General features: G+C 27.6%; 1 protein-coding gene across 1 annotated transcript in view; it reads right to left on the bottom strand.

The window, feature by feature from the left end:
- Window positions 1–725: 725 nt before the first annotated feature.
- Window positions 726–15,677, bottom strand: part of Psn (presenilin) — a 32,699-nt gene continuing 17,747 nt past the window's right edge. Inside the window, exons 5-10 of the mRNA XM_075366635.1 lie at window positions 15,140–15,360; window positions 13,017–13,115; window positions 8,618–8,692; window positions 6,647–6,820; window positions 4,811–4,923; window positions 726–1,133 (exon numbers count right to left, since the gene is read on the bottom strand). Of these exons, the coding sequence (XP_075222750.1) occupies window positions 978–1,133; window positions 4,811–4,923; window positions 6,647–6,820; window positions 8,618–8,692; window positions 13,017–13,115; window positions 15,140–15,360 (838 nt within the window). The 3' untranslated portion in view covers window positions 726–977. The remainder of the gene's footprint in view (window positions 1,134–4,810; window positions 4,924–6,646; window positions 6,821–8,617; window positions 8,693–13,016; window positions 13,116–15,139; window positions 15,361–15,677) is intronic.

Genomic DNA, 15,677 nt, shown 5'->3' with positions numbered 1-15,677 from the left:
GTCCTTGCTCAACTCTCATGAAAAAATAAGAAAAAAACCACCCAAATTGTGGAAGAACAAGTCATGGGTTCTTCATTATGAGAATGCACTGGCTCACACACACTGCATTGTGTGTCAAGACGTTTCTAGCCAAGTGTAACATCTCAGTGTGAGACCATCTGCCTTATTCACCTGACCTGGCACCGTCTTAACTTTTATCTGTTCCACAAGGTCAAATCTGCATTAAAAGGAACAAAATTTCAGACCGTTGAAGCTGTGAAAGAAAAAGCAGCACGCGTCATGAAAGAGCTCACAGAAGAAGACTTCCAGCACAGTTTCGAACAATGGAAAATTCTCGTGGAGCGTTGTAGGGATAGAGGAGGGGTGTATATTGAATGGGATAATTAAATATGTAGAAATTTAAAATAAAATATTTTACAGTCTCGTTATTTAACAGTCACACCTCGTATGCTATTAATGAAGAGAGCAACGCAAAGATAAGTATGAAAGATAGTAAGGATTGTGTCATGGACATGCAAAACTAAATGGAAAATTTAACATTTTTATTATGTAAAATTACTAGATTCTTGTATTAGCAGTCATTAACTATAGATACATTAAAGTTACTGAAACTATTAACATTTAAAATATTTTATAGTTTTAATGTGCAATGCAATATGGCTAAGCAGTTGTTTTTTAGAATATTATGACAAAATATAACTATGATAAATAAATATTATTTACAATGACTTAAGCAACAATATTTATTTTTTTTTATATACATAAAATTAATTGTTACTAAAAGATGTTTAATTATAATAAGTATAAACAATAAAAGCCAACAAAATGATAATAGTAATATAAAATAAATGATTAAAATAATTACTGTAAGACAAATCACATAACATGACATTTTATTTTAATGATTCAGCAGTTTTATTAATGAATGAATCCATATTTTACCTAAATGTAAAAAATGATCAGTCAAATCAAATAATTCATATGAACACTTGTTGTGTTGCTAATATATCAGCAAATGATTGAACAATTTCACGTGTAGCAAAATAAAATATAAGACCAAATGTAATTGATATTGGCAAAGCAGGAAGAGCTTTCTTGAATATAGCTAACAACAAAAGCGTCAGACAAAGGCCCTGCAATCATAAATATAAAATATATTTTAAAAAAAAGAGAAAAAAAATGGTTAAATGCAATAGTAAAGTAACATCAAACAATATAAAATTAACAAGGCTGCACTTCATCTACATAAAAAAATGACAAAATAGAAATATTTGATTCTCAGTTTTTATTTACAATTAACTTTTGACCTTACTGTCAATCTAAACAAAAATTTATAACATCAAGAGAAATAATATAGCAAAATACTAAATACATATAGTTGTATACTAAAAGTAAAATATTAACTGAAATAAAGTAAATTGTACAGTTTCTTAAATTTTCTAACTACTGTTTCTGTAATAACATTTTTGATTGCATTTTTGCTTTATTTATTTCCAATCACATTTCATAAAACCTCATTTGAGTACACAATGTTTTTTTCATCAGAATTTTATTGTAGTTTTTCAAGAAAAACTAAATATATATAAACTGGTTATGTTACAGTTGCGCCCCCCACAAACGATCACTGTATAACTGACTTCTCCTCAGTATATCCAACCAACACAGTACAATACTGTAGTCTGATATGTACATGCATGCTTAAAATTGTCTGTTTGCATGCTTAAAATTGATAGCATACTGATAGTGTTGCGATTACTGTAAATTTTGTGAATAGTAGGCTATTGAATCTTTTTTAGTTTTTATAGTGTCTTCACTAACAGCTAGTCAAAAATGAAAATGCATAATGTACATTGCAACAGAACCTTCAAATGCAAACCTTCTGAGCAAAACTTTCTTTAGAATTGGAAGTTGGCATTACCACAATTAAACATTAGAGGAAAAACAGAAAGGAAGCACAAACAGTGACAGTTAAAGAACTGTTAAAAAAATGAAAAATGCTGAGAAAGCCTAAATTGGTACTCTTAGAGAGTGCAATATGGCTTTAGGTCTGTTCATAATATAGAAAGGAACTGCTTTTTTTATTATTAAAGAAAAAGTAATGGTTCTGTATAAGAAACTGAAGGGGAAAGATGAAACATTCACAGCAAGTGAGGGATGGCTTCACAGGTGGAAGAAGCATCATGGAATTCAACAAGTTGTCATTGTTGGGGAAAAATTATCAACCAATGATGCCGCTGCAAATGAATTTGTGGTAAAATAAAAGCTAACAGAAGACAATTTGAAACCCAAGCAACTTAACAATTTTGATGAGACAGGGTTAAATTACAAAATGCTCCTGGAAAAAATTCTTGCATCAAAATTTGAAAATGTTACTGGTAAAAAGTTGGCAAAGGATAAATCAGAACTGCTTTATGCAGCAACACCAGTGGAAGTCATAAACTCCCATTATTTGTTATTGGGAAGGCCAAAGGCCTACAGCATTTAATAATCAAAACTTATCTTCACTGTCAATTATCATAACCAGGATTCTGCCTGGTGGACTGCAATCTGTCAAGAACTAGTTTTTTTATTTCACTACTTGTTTTGACCAAGTCACCTAAATGAAAATGAATTACAAAAATGAAAAATTATAGCAATAATTACTGCTACAGTTGTGCAACAGGATCCGAACAATGACAACAACGATGAAGACACCCTGATTACCAAAGTTTCTCACTGACACTTAACATGTGTTCAATATTGCTCTACAATATTTAGAAAAGCACCTTAATTCAATGCTTACGGATATTTTATGGGCGAAGAAGAGGAGAGATATAGCAGCCAAGTCCAGGATGTTGACTTTAAAACAAAAGAAATTCAAGACATTTTTTGTTTACAATAAACTGTTTTGATGTACAGTTACTTTTGTATTATGATAATTGGTTGTTTTAAAACCATCACAAAGTAATACAGTACTCTACAGTATATATACTGTACTTTGCTTTTAAATAAAAAAAAAAACTAGTGTTTTATTTTGTTGCATCAGTGTTGTATTGTTAGTTTATGTTGTTTATCTCTACAATAATAATAAAATATTTCTCTCAATTAACATCATGTAATTAAAATAGATACTTTTTCCTGAATTTACAGTTCTTTAGAATGCCATAATACATCCTGTTTTTAATTTCCTTTGCATTTTAAAAATGATTTTTTACTCCTTGCAATATTCAATCTTTTATTTGTTCTGATCATTTGGTCTCGTGGGTGATTGATAAACAGGGCTCTACTGTAAAAACAAGCAAGTGGTTTTTATATTTCGCCATTTGTTTTCTTTATCTCAAAATTCCCATTAATGAAACATGTATAGAAAATAACATTAAATGAAAGATAATTTTACACAAAAAGTCTAACTAGCCTATGCAATCATCCATAAGCTAGCTCCTTTTCTCTAAATTACTTTCTTCCCATCACCTGTATTCTGCAACTTTTTGAAAACGTTTTGACACTTCATACTACAAATAAGCTGTAAGATCTATAACATAAATAATTTTATTTAATTTGCTCTGAAATGTAAAAACAGTAATTTAATTTATCTTGATTAACTCTATTAACTTTCCTGTAGTTGTCAAAAAGTTCAGATGTATTTGAGCTCAGGTTGTTTATGCATCTATGCACTAATAATAATAATGAAAAAGAATGAAATGTTTTGATAAAGCAAAAAAAAAAAAAAAAAAACACAAAAGTAAATAAATAAATCTAAGTAAAAAATAAATTTGCACAAACCTGTAAAATTTGGTGTGCAAATAAAGATTATAATTTGAATTTTTTTTAATAACTATGTTATAATTGAATGTTTAATTGAAAATACTAAAAGAGTAATATAGAGAAAAATGATCATAAACAACTTTTTTTAGATTTTGAGCTAGGAGATAAAACTTCTATACCAACAGGTATTTCTATTTCCAAATACAAAAAAAAAACACAGTGTCCCTAAACAACCTCACAGAAGAAACTGTCACATCACACAAAGCTTCAAAGAAGGAAGCTCTCTACTACTAACTATAGGCTAATCGTGGTCTCTTAGATTAAGAGTGGTCTTGATGCATGCAACAGTTAGCCTTCTTCAACTGACTAACAAATACTTCGTTTGAATTTTTAAAATTGGTTGATTGGTGGTGGAGATATAAGATCACCCCATTGCAACTTCCAAACAAAACAACATCCCAGGGGCACAGCCCATTTGTTACCAATTAATGGTGAGATGATTAGTCTAGCCTTGCACAAGGTGCTCTCATCACCTCACCACACTAGCCTCACATGCAGTCCCCACAGGAATTATTATTAACAAATTTGTTTAATTTATTTAATATTACTTTATTTAACGTAAATTTAATTCTATTATTTTTGTAATATTATTCATTCAATTGATTCGAATCATTCAGTTCAAACCCAGCTCACATATATTGTTAGGGGCCTGCAGTTCACGGTTTATTTCGTTCATAATTGATTTTGTTGACATAAATTAATTGACTTATAATTCAACATAAAAATAAGAAGAGTTTAGCTCCTTGTCCATCATACATGCAATAACTAATTATTAAATACACGACCTGAATGAGAAGTGCAGCACCACAACAGATTATTTACACATTTTAATAAATAACTTTCCATCTTAATATAGACTAACACTCTGTTACATAATGAAACTACTGTTAAAATTTGGCAGCAATTAGTAGTTATTGATATTTTTGCTAACATAAAAACAAATTTTAATTACTTTACTAAATTAAAAAAGACTTTTTATAAAAATAATAATGAAATTATTACTTACAATAAGAATTGCTACAAAACACGCAATAGTAGTATTCCAGTCTCCATATGAAGAAGCCTTTCCTACAAGTACACTGTAGAATATAAAATCTCCTAAGCCCAGTTTAACACCTCCTGAAACCCAGTCAATGAATTAAGTGAATGCTCTATATAATGTTAAAAGAATGGTTATTTAACGAAAGATCAAAACATGAGAATAGACTGATAATGCTAAACAGTGTAAAAAAAAAACTAGTTTTTGTTTTAATTATTAACCTTAAAGATAACATTTTCATATAGCAACATTGTATACAACAGAAAAATTAGCTGGTAATTAACAATGCATCAATAGAAACAAAATTAATTCTTTTAATGCTTCTACTGAAAAAGCTTCCAGCCCAAAAGACAACTGAGCCATCTTAAACAGAAACCAAAGGTCCATAAATATTTTTACATACAAAGCCAATCATTAGTTTCTTTTATAGACGTTCTGAGCCATCAGTGTCTGTAATATTGTATGGGTTCCAGACTATTGAACCATAATCCAAGCAAGAATACAAAAGTGCCTTATTTAAATACAGCAGCAGCGTTTTCTCATTGTTAAACATTGATTGAATCATCTAACTACTATTATTGTGTAATATATGTTTCTTCAGTATGTTCCAACACAAAAAGAAACAAAAAATATGATTTGCGGTATATTTTGTAATATTACTGTCCGTATAGTTAAATAATTATTAAAATTAATACCTATTTTTTATAAGTAAATAATATGCTTCTTTATATTATTTTAATAATTATTTAACTATACGGACAGTAATATTACAAAATATACCGCAAATCATATTTTTGTTTCTTTTTGTGTTGGAACATACTGAAGAAACATATATTACACAATAATAGTAGTTAGATGGTTCAATCAATGTTTAACAATGAGAAAACGCCTGCTGCTGTATTTAAATAAGGCACTTTTGTATTCTTGCTTGGCTTATGGTTCAATAGTCAGGAACCCATACAATATTACAGACACTGATGGCTCAGAACGTCTATAAAAGAAACTAATGATTGGCTTTGTATGTAAAAATATTTATGGACCTTTGGTTTTTGTTTAAGGTGGCTCAGTTGTCTTTTGGGCTGGAAGCTTTTTCAGTGAAAGTAGAAGCTTATCCCATTTATGTTTTTTATACAGATTCTGAATGGCAAGATGAATGCTCTTTATTAGGTTGGTAATTTTAATTTTCACCAAAAACAACCAGCCATTATTTCTTTTCATGGAACAGTATTCAAGTTTATTCAACAGACATAGAATCTGAATTCCTTTTATTCTCCAAATAAAAAGTTCTAAAGCAAAGATCAGCAGAAAAAGTTCTGCCGATCTTATGATCCTAACAGCTTAATGATTTTTTTAAAATCATACCTTGTACTATAGTTCGATTACTTTGATAATAAATCTGTTCTGTTTTGGTGTTATTTTCTTGTGTAATAATATTTGTATTATGTTCTATGTAATGCTAAGGGTTACCTGTCTGTAATGATGTCACTATTGTATTTTTCCAAGAAAGTTTGACTTTTGCTTACATGTTTTCTTGTATTCATGAATAAATAAATATATATTCACGAGCAATAGAACCATAATATACAGCAGATAAATATTTTCAATTCTGATTTATTTTTCATAACTTTTTTGAATAAGTATTATATATTGCATATTATTTAATGAAATCAAATTTCAGGAAATAATGGAAATGCATCATAATTTTTTTAAGACATTTGTTTGGAGAACAGCTAACATGTGAATAGTAAATTGATTAAATAATAAATTAAGCAGTAAATTTAAATAATGATTCTAAAAACACACTTTCTTCATCTTCTTCTTGGTCGTGATGTGGTGGTTCAGTGACTGGTTGACCAGATACTTCAGCATTTCCAATTTGACGACTTCTTGCAGCTGCTCTTCTTTCATGGTTTGCAGTCCAGTTTTCAGTAAACCCACTTTCTGGATCTCCTCTAGCAGTTGTTCCTCCCCCTCTTCCTGCAATAAATACCTCAAATATAAGACAATCAGAAAACATATTTACAAATAATCAATGTTGAAAAAATAATAAACTATTTCAAACACGATTATCTAGTATAAAGTACAGAAATTCAGAACAAATGAATTTGAAAACAAACAACATATAAAGAAATTTTACAAGAACAAATAATAAACAGAAATAACATAATCCAAAAACTAAATCATGACCAAACAATTTTAGAAAAAAAATTTATTTTCTTGTTTATTATTTTTAAAAAATGTAATGTCTTAATTTTGTATGGTAATTCAATTACATAATGTTAAAATTTTTTAGCAATATCCACACATCTCATCCAGTTTACTTTTCTTTTGTACTTCCTGCACAAATGATCTTTCTTCTGTAAGCCTGAACTTTACTTACTCATTTCTCACTTTATCCACTATCTTACTTTCTCCATCATTATCTATATCAACATCTCAAAACTATTAATCCAATCCCCTCCCTTTTCAACAATGTCCACAGTTCACTTCCATATAACAAAACACGGTACTTACGTATTAACGCCAATGGAAAATGAACAGCCTCTTTATTAATCTTAATAAATGGTTATTTATTTTATAAATATAATTTAACCAAACTTAACCTACACTCCAACAGGAGTGTTTTGATTATTTAAATAATAAATGATTGCAATAATTACTGAATTTATTAAATAAATACTCAAAAAATTAAGGTGGTAATTAGTCAAGGTTAGCGAGCGAAGTGAGTATAGGTTAAATTTGGTTAAACTATATTTATAAAATAAATAAATATATAAATAGCCATTTATTAAAATTAATAAAGAGACTGTTTTGAATCTATGTTAAACTCTACATCGGCCCATTTTCCACCGAAATCCGATTGATTACTTTGTTTTTAAATAAAGCTGTAGCTGCGGTGGCGTTAATACGTAAGTACCCAAAACACTCCATATGTAGCATTTGGTTAACCCCTTCCTTAACTCAAGTTTGCACTTTTACTACATAGTATTTTCCCCTTCTTAATGATGCCTTTCTTTGCTTTTTCGTAGTGCTTCCTTTTACTCTTTGCTCTGTCCTCCTTTTACTCTGTGCTCTTCTAGTCCTCTGTCACCATAATCCCCAAATATATGTAATGTTTTTATTTTTCCTACTCCTCTTTCACTTTCTTTACAACTAAATCTACTTTTTTACTTTAAGAATCTCCAATATTTCCTCCCATTTGAGTCTGTAAAATACTGTCTCTAAATGTATGAAACACATACTCATTCCTCTTCCTCTGTGTAACTATCTCTCTTCAAATACCACTGGTATTTGTGGTTGATTTCTCTTTCCTGAAGCCAAGCTGTCAGCTGCATTCTCTTCTCTTATTCTTAACTATCTCCAGTTTAGGAGAATTAACATTTTAGCAGCATAGGTTATTATTAAACTTATTGTTCAATGTTCTATAATTTTTCTGGAAAGCAACTGCTTGTCATTAAAAAATGAATGTTAAAATAAATCAACATAAATGACAAACTGTTGGCATAAAACCTCTATACTTGATAAATAAAAAAAAAAAAAAAAACGATCAATATTAATTAATGGTTATAATTTCACTTTCCACAAATGATGACACCGGTCTTTAAACTCATGAACTCCCTCATTGGTCATGGGACTCGTACTGAGGATCCTTCAGCACATGAGTTGGTTATATGTCAACTAAGCTATCGAGGCAACAATAAAATAAACATTATTATACCATTAAAGTATAAAAACAAAAGGCTAATTTAGTAAACTACATTTCAATATACTTACTATCAGATTGTGATGTTTCACTAGTTGGAGATGCTTCTTCATTTGGTACCTTTACGGCACTATAAACCACAGTTGCTAAAACAAAATATATTTTAAATTAAATGTAATATAATTATATTTAAATAGATTAAAGGAGCTTACATATTTTTTGTTTGTATTTTTATAATCTTGCACATCAATCTAAAGAGATATCATAAATGCTATAAATACTTATAATAGGTGTATAATCAGAATATACTCGTATGTGCACACAGCAAATAACATAGCTTCCAGTTGTACATCACATAAAATATATCATATACATATTTCAGGATTATTTACTAGCATCTCAAGATGTATCATCTAAAAAAAAATTATCAATGGCACAGCTTCATTACTAAGCATTTCATAAATATTTACTTTCAATTTAAGTGGGACTAAGTAATCCTTACTCTTCTTTCTTAAGGAATTTTTCAGCGTTTTTAAGGATGTAAATTAATATTTCTAAAATATATATACTGAATACAGTGAGCATTTTCAATATAAAATAAGGATTAACATAGGCTAGAAGTAATTTTTTTAGAGAATATGCAAATAATTTTGTTTGAGTCAGCAAGACCTTTTTACCTTCTGAGTGACTCTACCACAGAAGTAATAACATAAGCATAGTAAAATATGATTTTTAAATCTGATGAAAGATTCTTAGCGATAACAGAGAAAACAATACACAAAAATTAATTTACATCGGTAAATATTCAATGTGAATGGTCAGGTCAATTTCTATCAATCCTTAGACCCAGAAAATTGTACAAACCATCGACATCTAATGATGGTACCACATAAGCTTTTTAAATTAATATTTTTGTTATTATATGATTTGTCACTCCAAATCTGTCGGTACATAATGACTTCCACAATGCTACCTAAAGAGACTCACTGAGTTTTACAACTGTTATAGCTTTAACTGGAGTCCCAGTATTATCAGCAAACAATTAAACAACTTGTTTATAAAGTCATTTAACACTCACTACACCATTATGAAGAAAATGTTTACTCTAATATCACTTATTTTTTTTTTACATTATGTGCTTTTTACATGTTATTACTTACTTCAAAAACTTTTATGCCTAAAATGATCTAAAATAATTTGCAAAATGACATCATTACAACATATTCTACTGCAGCATATAACTTCTGCCTCTGAGCAGAGTCATCATTATAATAATGTATATTAAACAAATCCTTACTTTACTCTTTCTCTTTTCTCATTCAATACTCTTCATCAATTTGACTATTTTTGTATCTATGGTTCTAATTGTATGAGAAATTAATGATTTAAGATAATTTTTTTTATAAAAAAGAGCTATACATATCGTAAGTTTTTTAATAAGGTGTTTCTAACTTACAATTGACAAGACAATTATAATATTAAATATGTATTTTATTTTTTATGTAATAAATTAAAAACCAGAAAATAAATAAAAAACCTTTTGTTTCTATTAAAAAAAAGGTTTTTAATAGAAATATAGAATGTTTGGAAAAAAGAAGTTTTCAAATAACTGCCATGAAATGGAAGGGATAAATCTGCCGCTGGTGCATTATTAAACAAGCTCCGACACCAGCACTCATGGATACACTTACTGCATTGTATATACTATGACAATGGCACTAATAGTATTAAAAATGACTAACTATTATAATTTTTCCTAAATTATTCTCTGACACAAAAAAATTACTCTCTTACAATACAATTTTGACTTGTCAACAGTTCTCATAAACCTTATGATGATAATTAACAAAAAGATTGCACGATAATGAATGGCCCAAATAAGCATCTAAAAGCATCTTCCTACAAACAAGGATCACATCAGCATATTTTAAAACAACAGAGAAAGTTGCATTTTTTAAGGATATGTTGATAACTAACTGAAAGAGATGGGAGTTTGTAGGTATTCACACTAGTAGGAATCCTATCTCAAAGTGAGGATGATCTTAAGAATGAAATTTTAAAGACATTCATTTGAGATTGTTTAGAGAGAAATATCACTTTTATTTGAATTCCAGCAATTTTTTGACATAAAATAATGGAATCTTTAATTAGAGGTAATACTACAAAATAATCATTAAAACATTTAGTTAATTCTCTAGGATTTACAATCTTTTCATCATTAATATAATTTTCTACATTATTAAGTTTTAACTTTTTTCAAACCCACTTCATTTTTTACAGTTAATTTTTATATCTATTTTTAGTCAAGTTAATAAATGTATCATTTTCAAATTGCTTGGGACTTTTACATATTTGTACATAAGCTAGAAAAAGGGAAATAATATTAGATTTAGCTTTTAAATTCAAGAAATAATTCTACTTTATTAATTTATGGAAGAAATTTTACTACCTTTTATCTTAGAGGATATTTTACTAGATTTTTAAAACATACAGGAATATAATTTATTCCAGTACATCATATGGGACCATCATTTACAACCAACACTTCTGTGTAATTAATAGTTTTAATCTTAGTCAAGGAGTTTGTAGCAAAGTTAAACATAACAAATTATGATCAGAAAAATAAATAAATAAATATTAAGAGTAGTGGATTTTTTCATGAAGTCTCTTAGAATATATTCAATACAAATGTGCAATTATGTTGGCAATACTCCAAAAAGTCCTGAAGTAATTTTTGAAGTTTACTTTAAAGCATTGGCAAATAAATAAAAAAATGTCATTTGACCACTAAGACATTAAAAATTAGCAAAAGTAAAACTATTTAATTAAATTATTCTAGTAAATGAGTAAATATATATTTTTACATGGTAAAAAGTTATTCTTTTAAGCAAGCTGGAGTTACTCAATATTTTTTATATAAATAAAACAGAACTAATAAATTTGTAGACAGAAATAATATATTTAATTATAGATAACTATTTAATTTTTTGAAAATTCAAATAATTCATTAAAATATTGACCACTGTTAATAAAATTTAATATTATATGAAATATAAACCACTAAAACACAGTAATTAGATAATTACTGTGATAATTATGTAATTAATTCTAGTTGTGGATAGCAAAATTTACATATGCATTCATAATACTTCAAAATTTCAAAACAAAGAACAGTCTAAAATAAAATTAAAATAACAAATTTTTTAAAGCATTATACTGCAATGTAATTATAGAATTCAATAACAACTGATGATGCAGGATGCTGCGAAAATTGATTCTTGGAAATTAACAAGTTAAGTTTAACTTATTTAATTACTCTGTTTTGGTGATTTATATTCAATTATATAAATCATGTGGTTGGTTAATATAATATTATTATATAATATGGTTGGTTAATATTAAATTATGTAATTATCTATATATAATTATAAATTAATTTATTTATAGAATTTACATTTAGAAATTTTATGAGCAATAGATAGCAATAAGTGGTATAGGAAATATTATAATTTCTAGTCAAACAGTTTATGCCCACCAATCTGAAGGGTGATTTCAGGATTAGTATTATATTATCAACAGCAGCAATAAAAATAATAGGCAGCACTAGAAGTGTCATTTACCAAGGATTATTTATTTATTTATTAACAAAACAATCATTTGAGATCACCAATAAATCCATAACTGCTCCCTAGATGTATAAAATAGTAATATACATTACAAAACCTTAAAAAAAAAATTATGGGTTACTGGGCATTTTTTTCCCACTTTTAGAAGCATATTATGGCAAGTAGGTTGATTGGTGGAATACAAAGACAAAAATTTACATCATTAATACCATTTTCTGTTAAGCAGTATATTTGCTGACAAGGTTCAAGGTCAGAGGGAATTAAATTAATTAACAAAATTAACAGAGGGAATCAATTTTAAAACTTATATTTTCTTCTAGAAGAACCACAGAAGCATATCAGTATAGCTAGATTAGGTTGTAGTAACAGTAGCTGTTAAAGTAGTAGAATTGGCTTAGAGTGATCAGCCTCTCAGAAAATTAGTTCAACCAAAATCATCAAGTAAACAAAGTGCAAAGTTGAAGCCCTCTAAGCAAGCGACTGCTTCAAGGGCTGATGATGCTAATGCCCATAAAATGAATGTTTTTTTATTTAATTAAAATTTACAATCCATGTACAAACTCGATACTAGACAGTATTACATCTCCATCAATCAAAAAATAAAAGTTGACTACAGTCTAACTCTATTATTGCCCAAATGACATGATTAAAACTGATTATCTAATTAATACTTAATCTAATAAATACATCAAAGATAGTGCAAGCCTGCACAATTATTTCTAATAAAAAAAATACTAAGTACTAACAAAAAAAAATTATTGTTTTCTGAATGTGGGAAGAAGGATCTAATATGAAGTAAAAAAAAAAAATTTCCCCTGCATGCAGGTTCAATAATTATACTAACATGAATATATTAATGCCGGAAATATTTGTTCATTTCTTTCTTGGGCAGTTTCAACCAAAATTCGTAATGGTCCTTTAGGAGTAAGCACAGCAACTAAATCTGAAACAGAAAATTAATTATCAACAGATGTGAATATAAATGCTACAGAATAGCATCATTAATACAATAATACTATTTTAAAGAATCAATAATACTGCTTTTATTAGATAAAAGATTCTACAAGTTGATTTGCTTTAAAGCATGTTAAGATACTAAGACTGTCATCATTATTAAATATTTGTAACAATTACATAAATTGTCATCTGGAATATAATGTCTTCTCACAGGGCTCCCTCAAAAGGTCCAAATGAGTTTTCAATATATAAAAATGTGCTGTTAGATTACTGTTTAACATCTGTAAATATTAATAATGGAGAACATTATTTATTAAATTAATATATTCAACTTATCCACAAGTTAATATTAAGGAATGGACAACCTTTGTTAAAAATAATAATATCCATCTAACATAAACTGATCATAAGAAACATTGAAAAAAAATTTAATTCGTCCATGATAGTCCAGGTGGTATCTGTGTTTTGGTTGGACTTTTTCTATATGATTGCTAATTTTTGCGTTAATGCCTCCGTATCAACAGAAATGGTTATTTCATGATTCACCAGTTGAAAAAGGTGAGTTTAATTTTTATTAAACAAAATGTAAAAAAATTGCACAAATATCCGTTTTCTTCTCCTATTTCCCCTAGATAACTCGACAACTGTTCATTTTAGAGAAAAGAATGAGATAGAAAAAGGTTTGTTATTCAATTTTACACACAATATCATTAGTTGCAAATCAAAAAATATGTTATTATTGATGCAAAAATTGCAATAACTGTCAAAAAAAGAAAAAAAAAGAAGATTTTCTTGGAAATTTTTTTTTAATCTTATATTATATATAGAACCTTTAGATTTTGCCTCAAAGAACTTTTTGATATGATAAAGGAACACGCAAAATTTCAACAAAATTGGTCTAACAGTTTTTGCACAATAATTTTACAATCCAGACATTAAAGAAATGCAATTTTTCCAAGTTGTGTTAGAGCCTGAAATAAACTCTCTAGAAACTTGAAAATTTAATCATATATAAAAGAGTACGCAAATTTTCAAATACATTTTGAAAAATTTTAATCTGTTAACTAGGAGAGCTTAGGCAATTTTTCAAACATACTTGTAATTTTAACAAACAAAATTATTGGTTTTTACTTTAAATCATTGTCTTGTAAGCTAAAAAGTTGAAATATCATACTGGCAAATAAAAATTGTTTCTAAATATCGATCTATTAATTTCTCTATAATTTTTCCCAAAAGTTGCACAATGGCAGTCAACTTTGATGAGTTATATCTCCAAAGATAATTAACGAATTGAAACTTTTTTTTAAAAAAAGAATCATCTTACTAAGTACTTTAAGCTATGCTTTTTAAAATTGAGATAAAAATTTGTGCAGATATTCAATTTGTTTAAAAGCAAAAATAAGTATATGATAAAAATAAATAAAAAAAGCATATAAAAAAAATATATATATAATATTAAAAACAAAAAAATAACAATGATAAAAATAATAGAAGAATTAAGAGGAATATACAAAATTAAATGCAATATATGTTTCTTATTTAAAAGACAATACTTTGTTTGATTTGTAATTGATATTTAAAAAAAGATGGATGGCACCCCAAATGTTTTTTTGTTTAAAAATTTTTTATGTACGTATACATCCATCTGCTCTAATATATCCCATTAGATTTCTTATAGTCTATTACACAGAGAGGCATCTGTCTGTAGAAACCAATTTATATAATATAATAGAATCATTAGTTCAATAGAAAATTATAAAAAGCTAAACGTGAAGATATGACCTGATTAATACGAAAATTTTTTTTTTCTCCATTACCAATAACTTTATTATTTCGAACATTAGAATTAAATTTATTTTTTAAATTTCTTAAGAGATAAAAATATACAATAGCTTTAAGCTCATTAATAATGACAAAAGCAACTATATAAAACAATATAAATTTGACTTGTTAAATAAAATTTGGTTTTTAAAATCAAAATATTCTGTATTAAAATTTAAAAATATTTACCCCAGATAGATATGGCACCTAATACAACCCATGTGGTCCATTCTGGTAGATATTTAATAAATACAAGTGCCATTAATGCTGCGACAAATATTAGATACGCTTGCTGTAAACGTAATGGTCCTTTCCAATGAATACATATCATACCCATTGTTGCAAAATTCCACATTAATAAAAACAATGAGACATAATCAAATGGAATGTTATATGCACGAAGCATCTCACTAGAAAAAACAAACACGAATTAGTTAATCAGATATAAAAAATCAAATTTATAATGGCTATAATTTATGGCACAATCATCTACCTGTAAAGCATTCCTCCTACTTAGGAATATTATAAACCAAATCCAATTCTACATTTCTGTTTATCCCCTAAAAATTTCTTCCTAGATTTCTTCAGTTAATCTGATGAACCTTTTGCAACAAAAATAATCATATTATTAAAATTTCCAATTCAAATCCTCAGAAAAAATATTTAAAAACCGTTTTCAACAGACATCTACAACCAAAAAAAAATTCAGAATGTTTATAAAATAACT

The sequence above is a fragment of the Lycorma delicatula genome, chromosome 5 (assembly GCF_047948215.1).
Source record: "Lycorma delicatula isolate Av1 chromosome 5, ASM4794821v1, whole genome shotgun sequence".
Classification (NCBI taxonomy): domain Eukaryota; kingdom Metazoa; phylum Arthropoda; class Insecta; order Hemiptera; family Fulgoridae; genus Lycorma; species Lycorma delicatula.
This window is presented reverse-complemented; position numbering and strand designations above follow the sequence as displayed.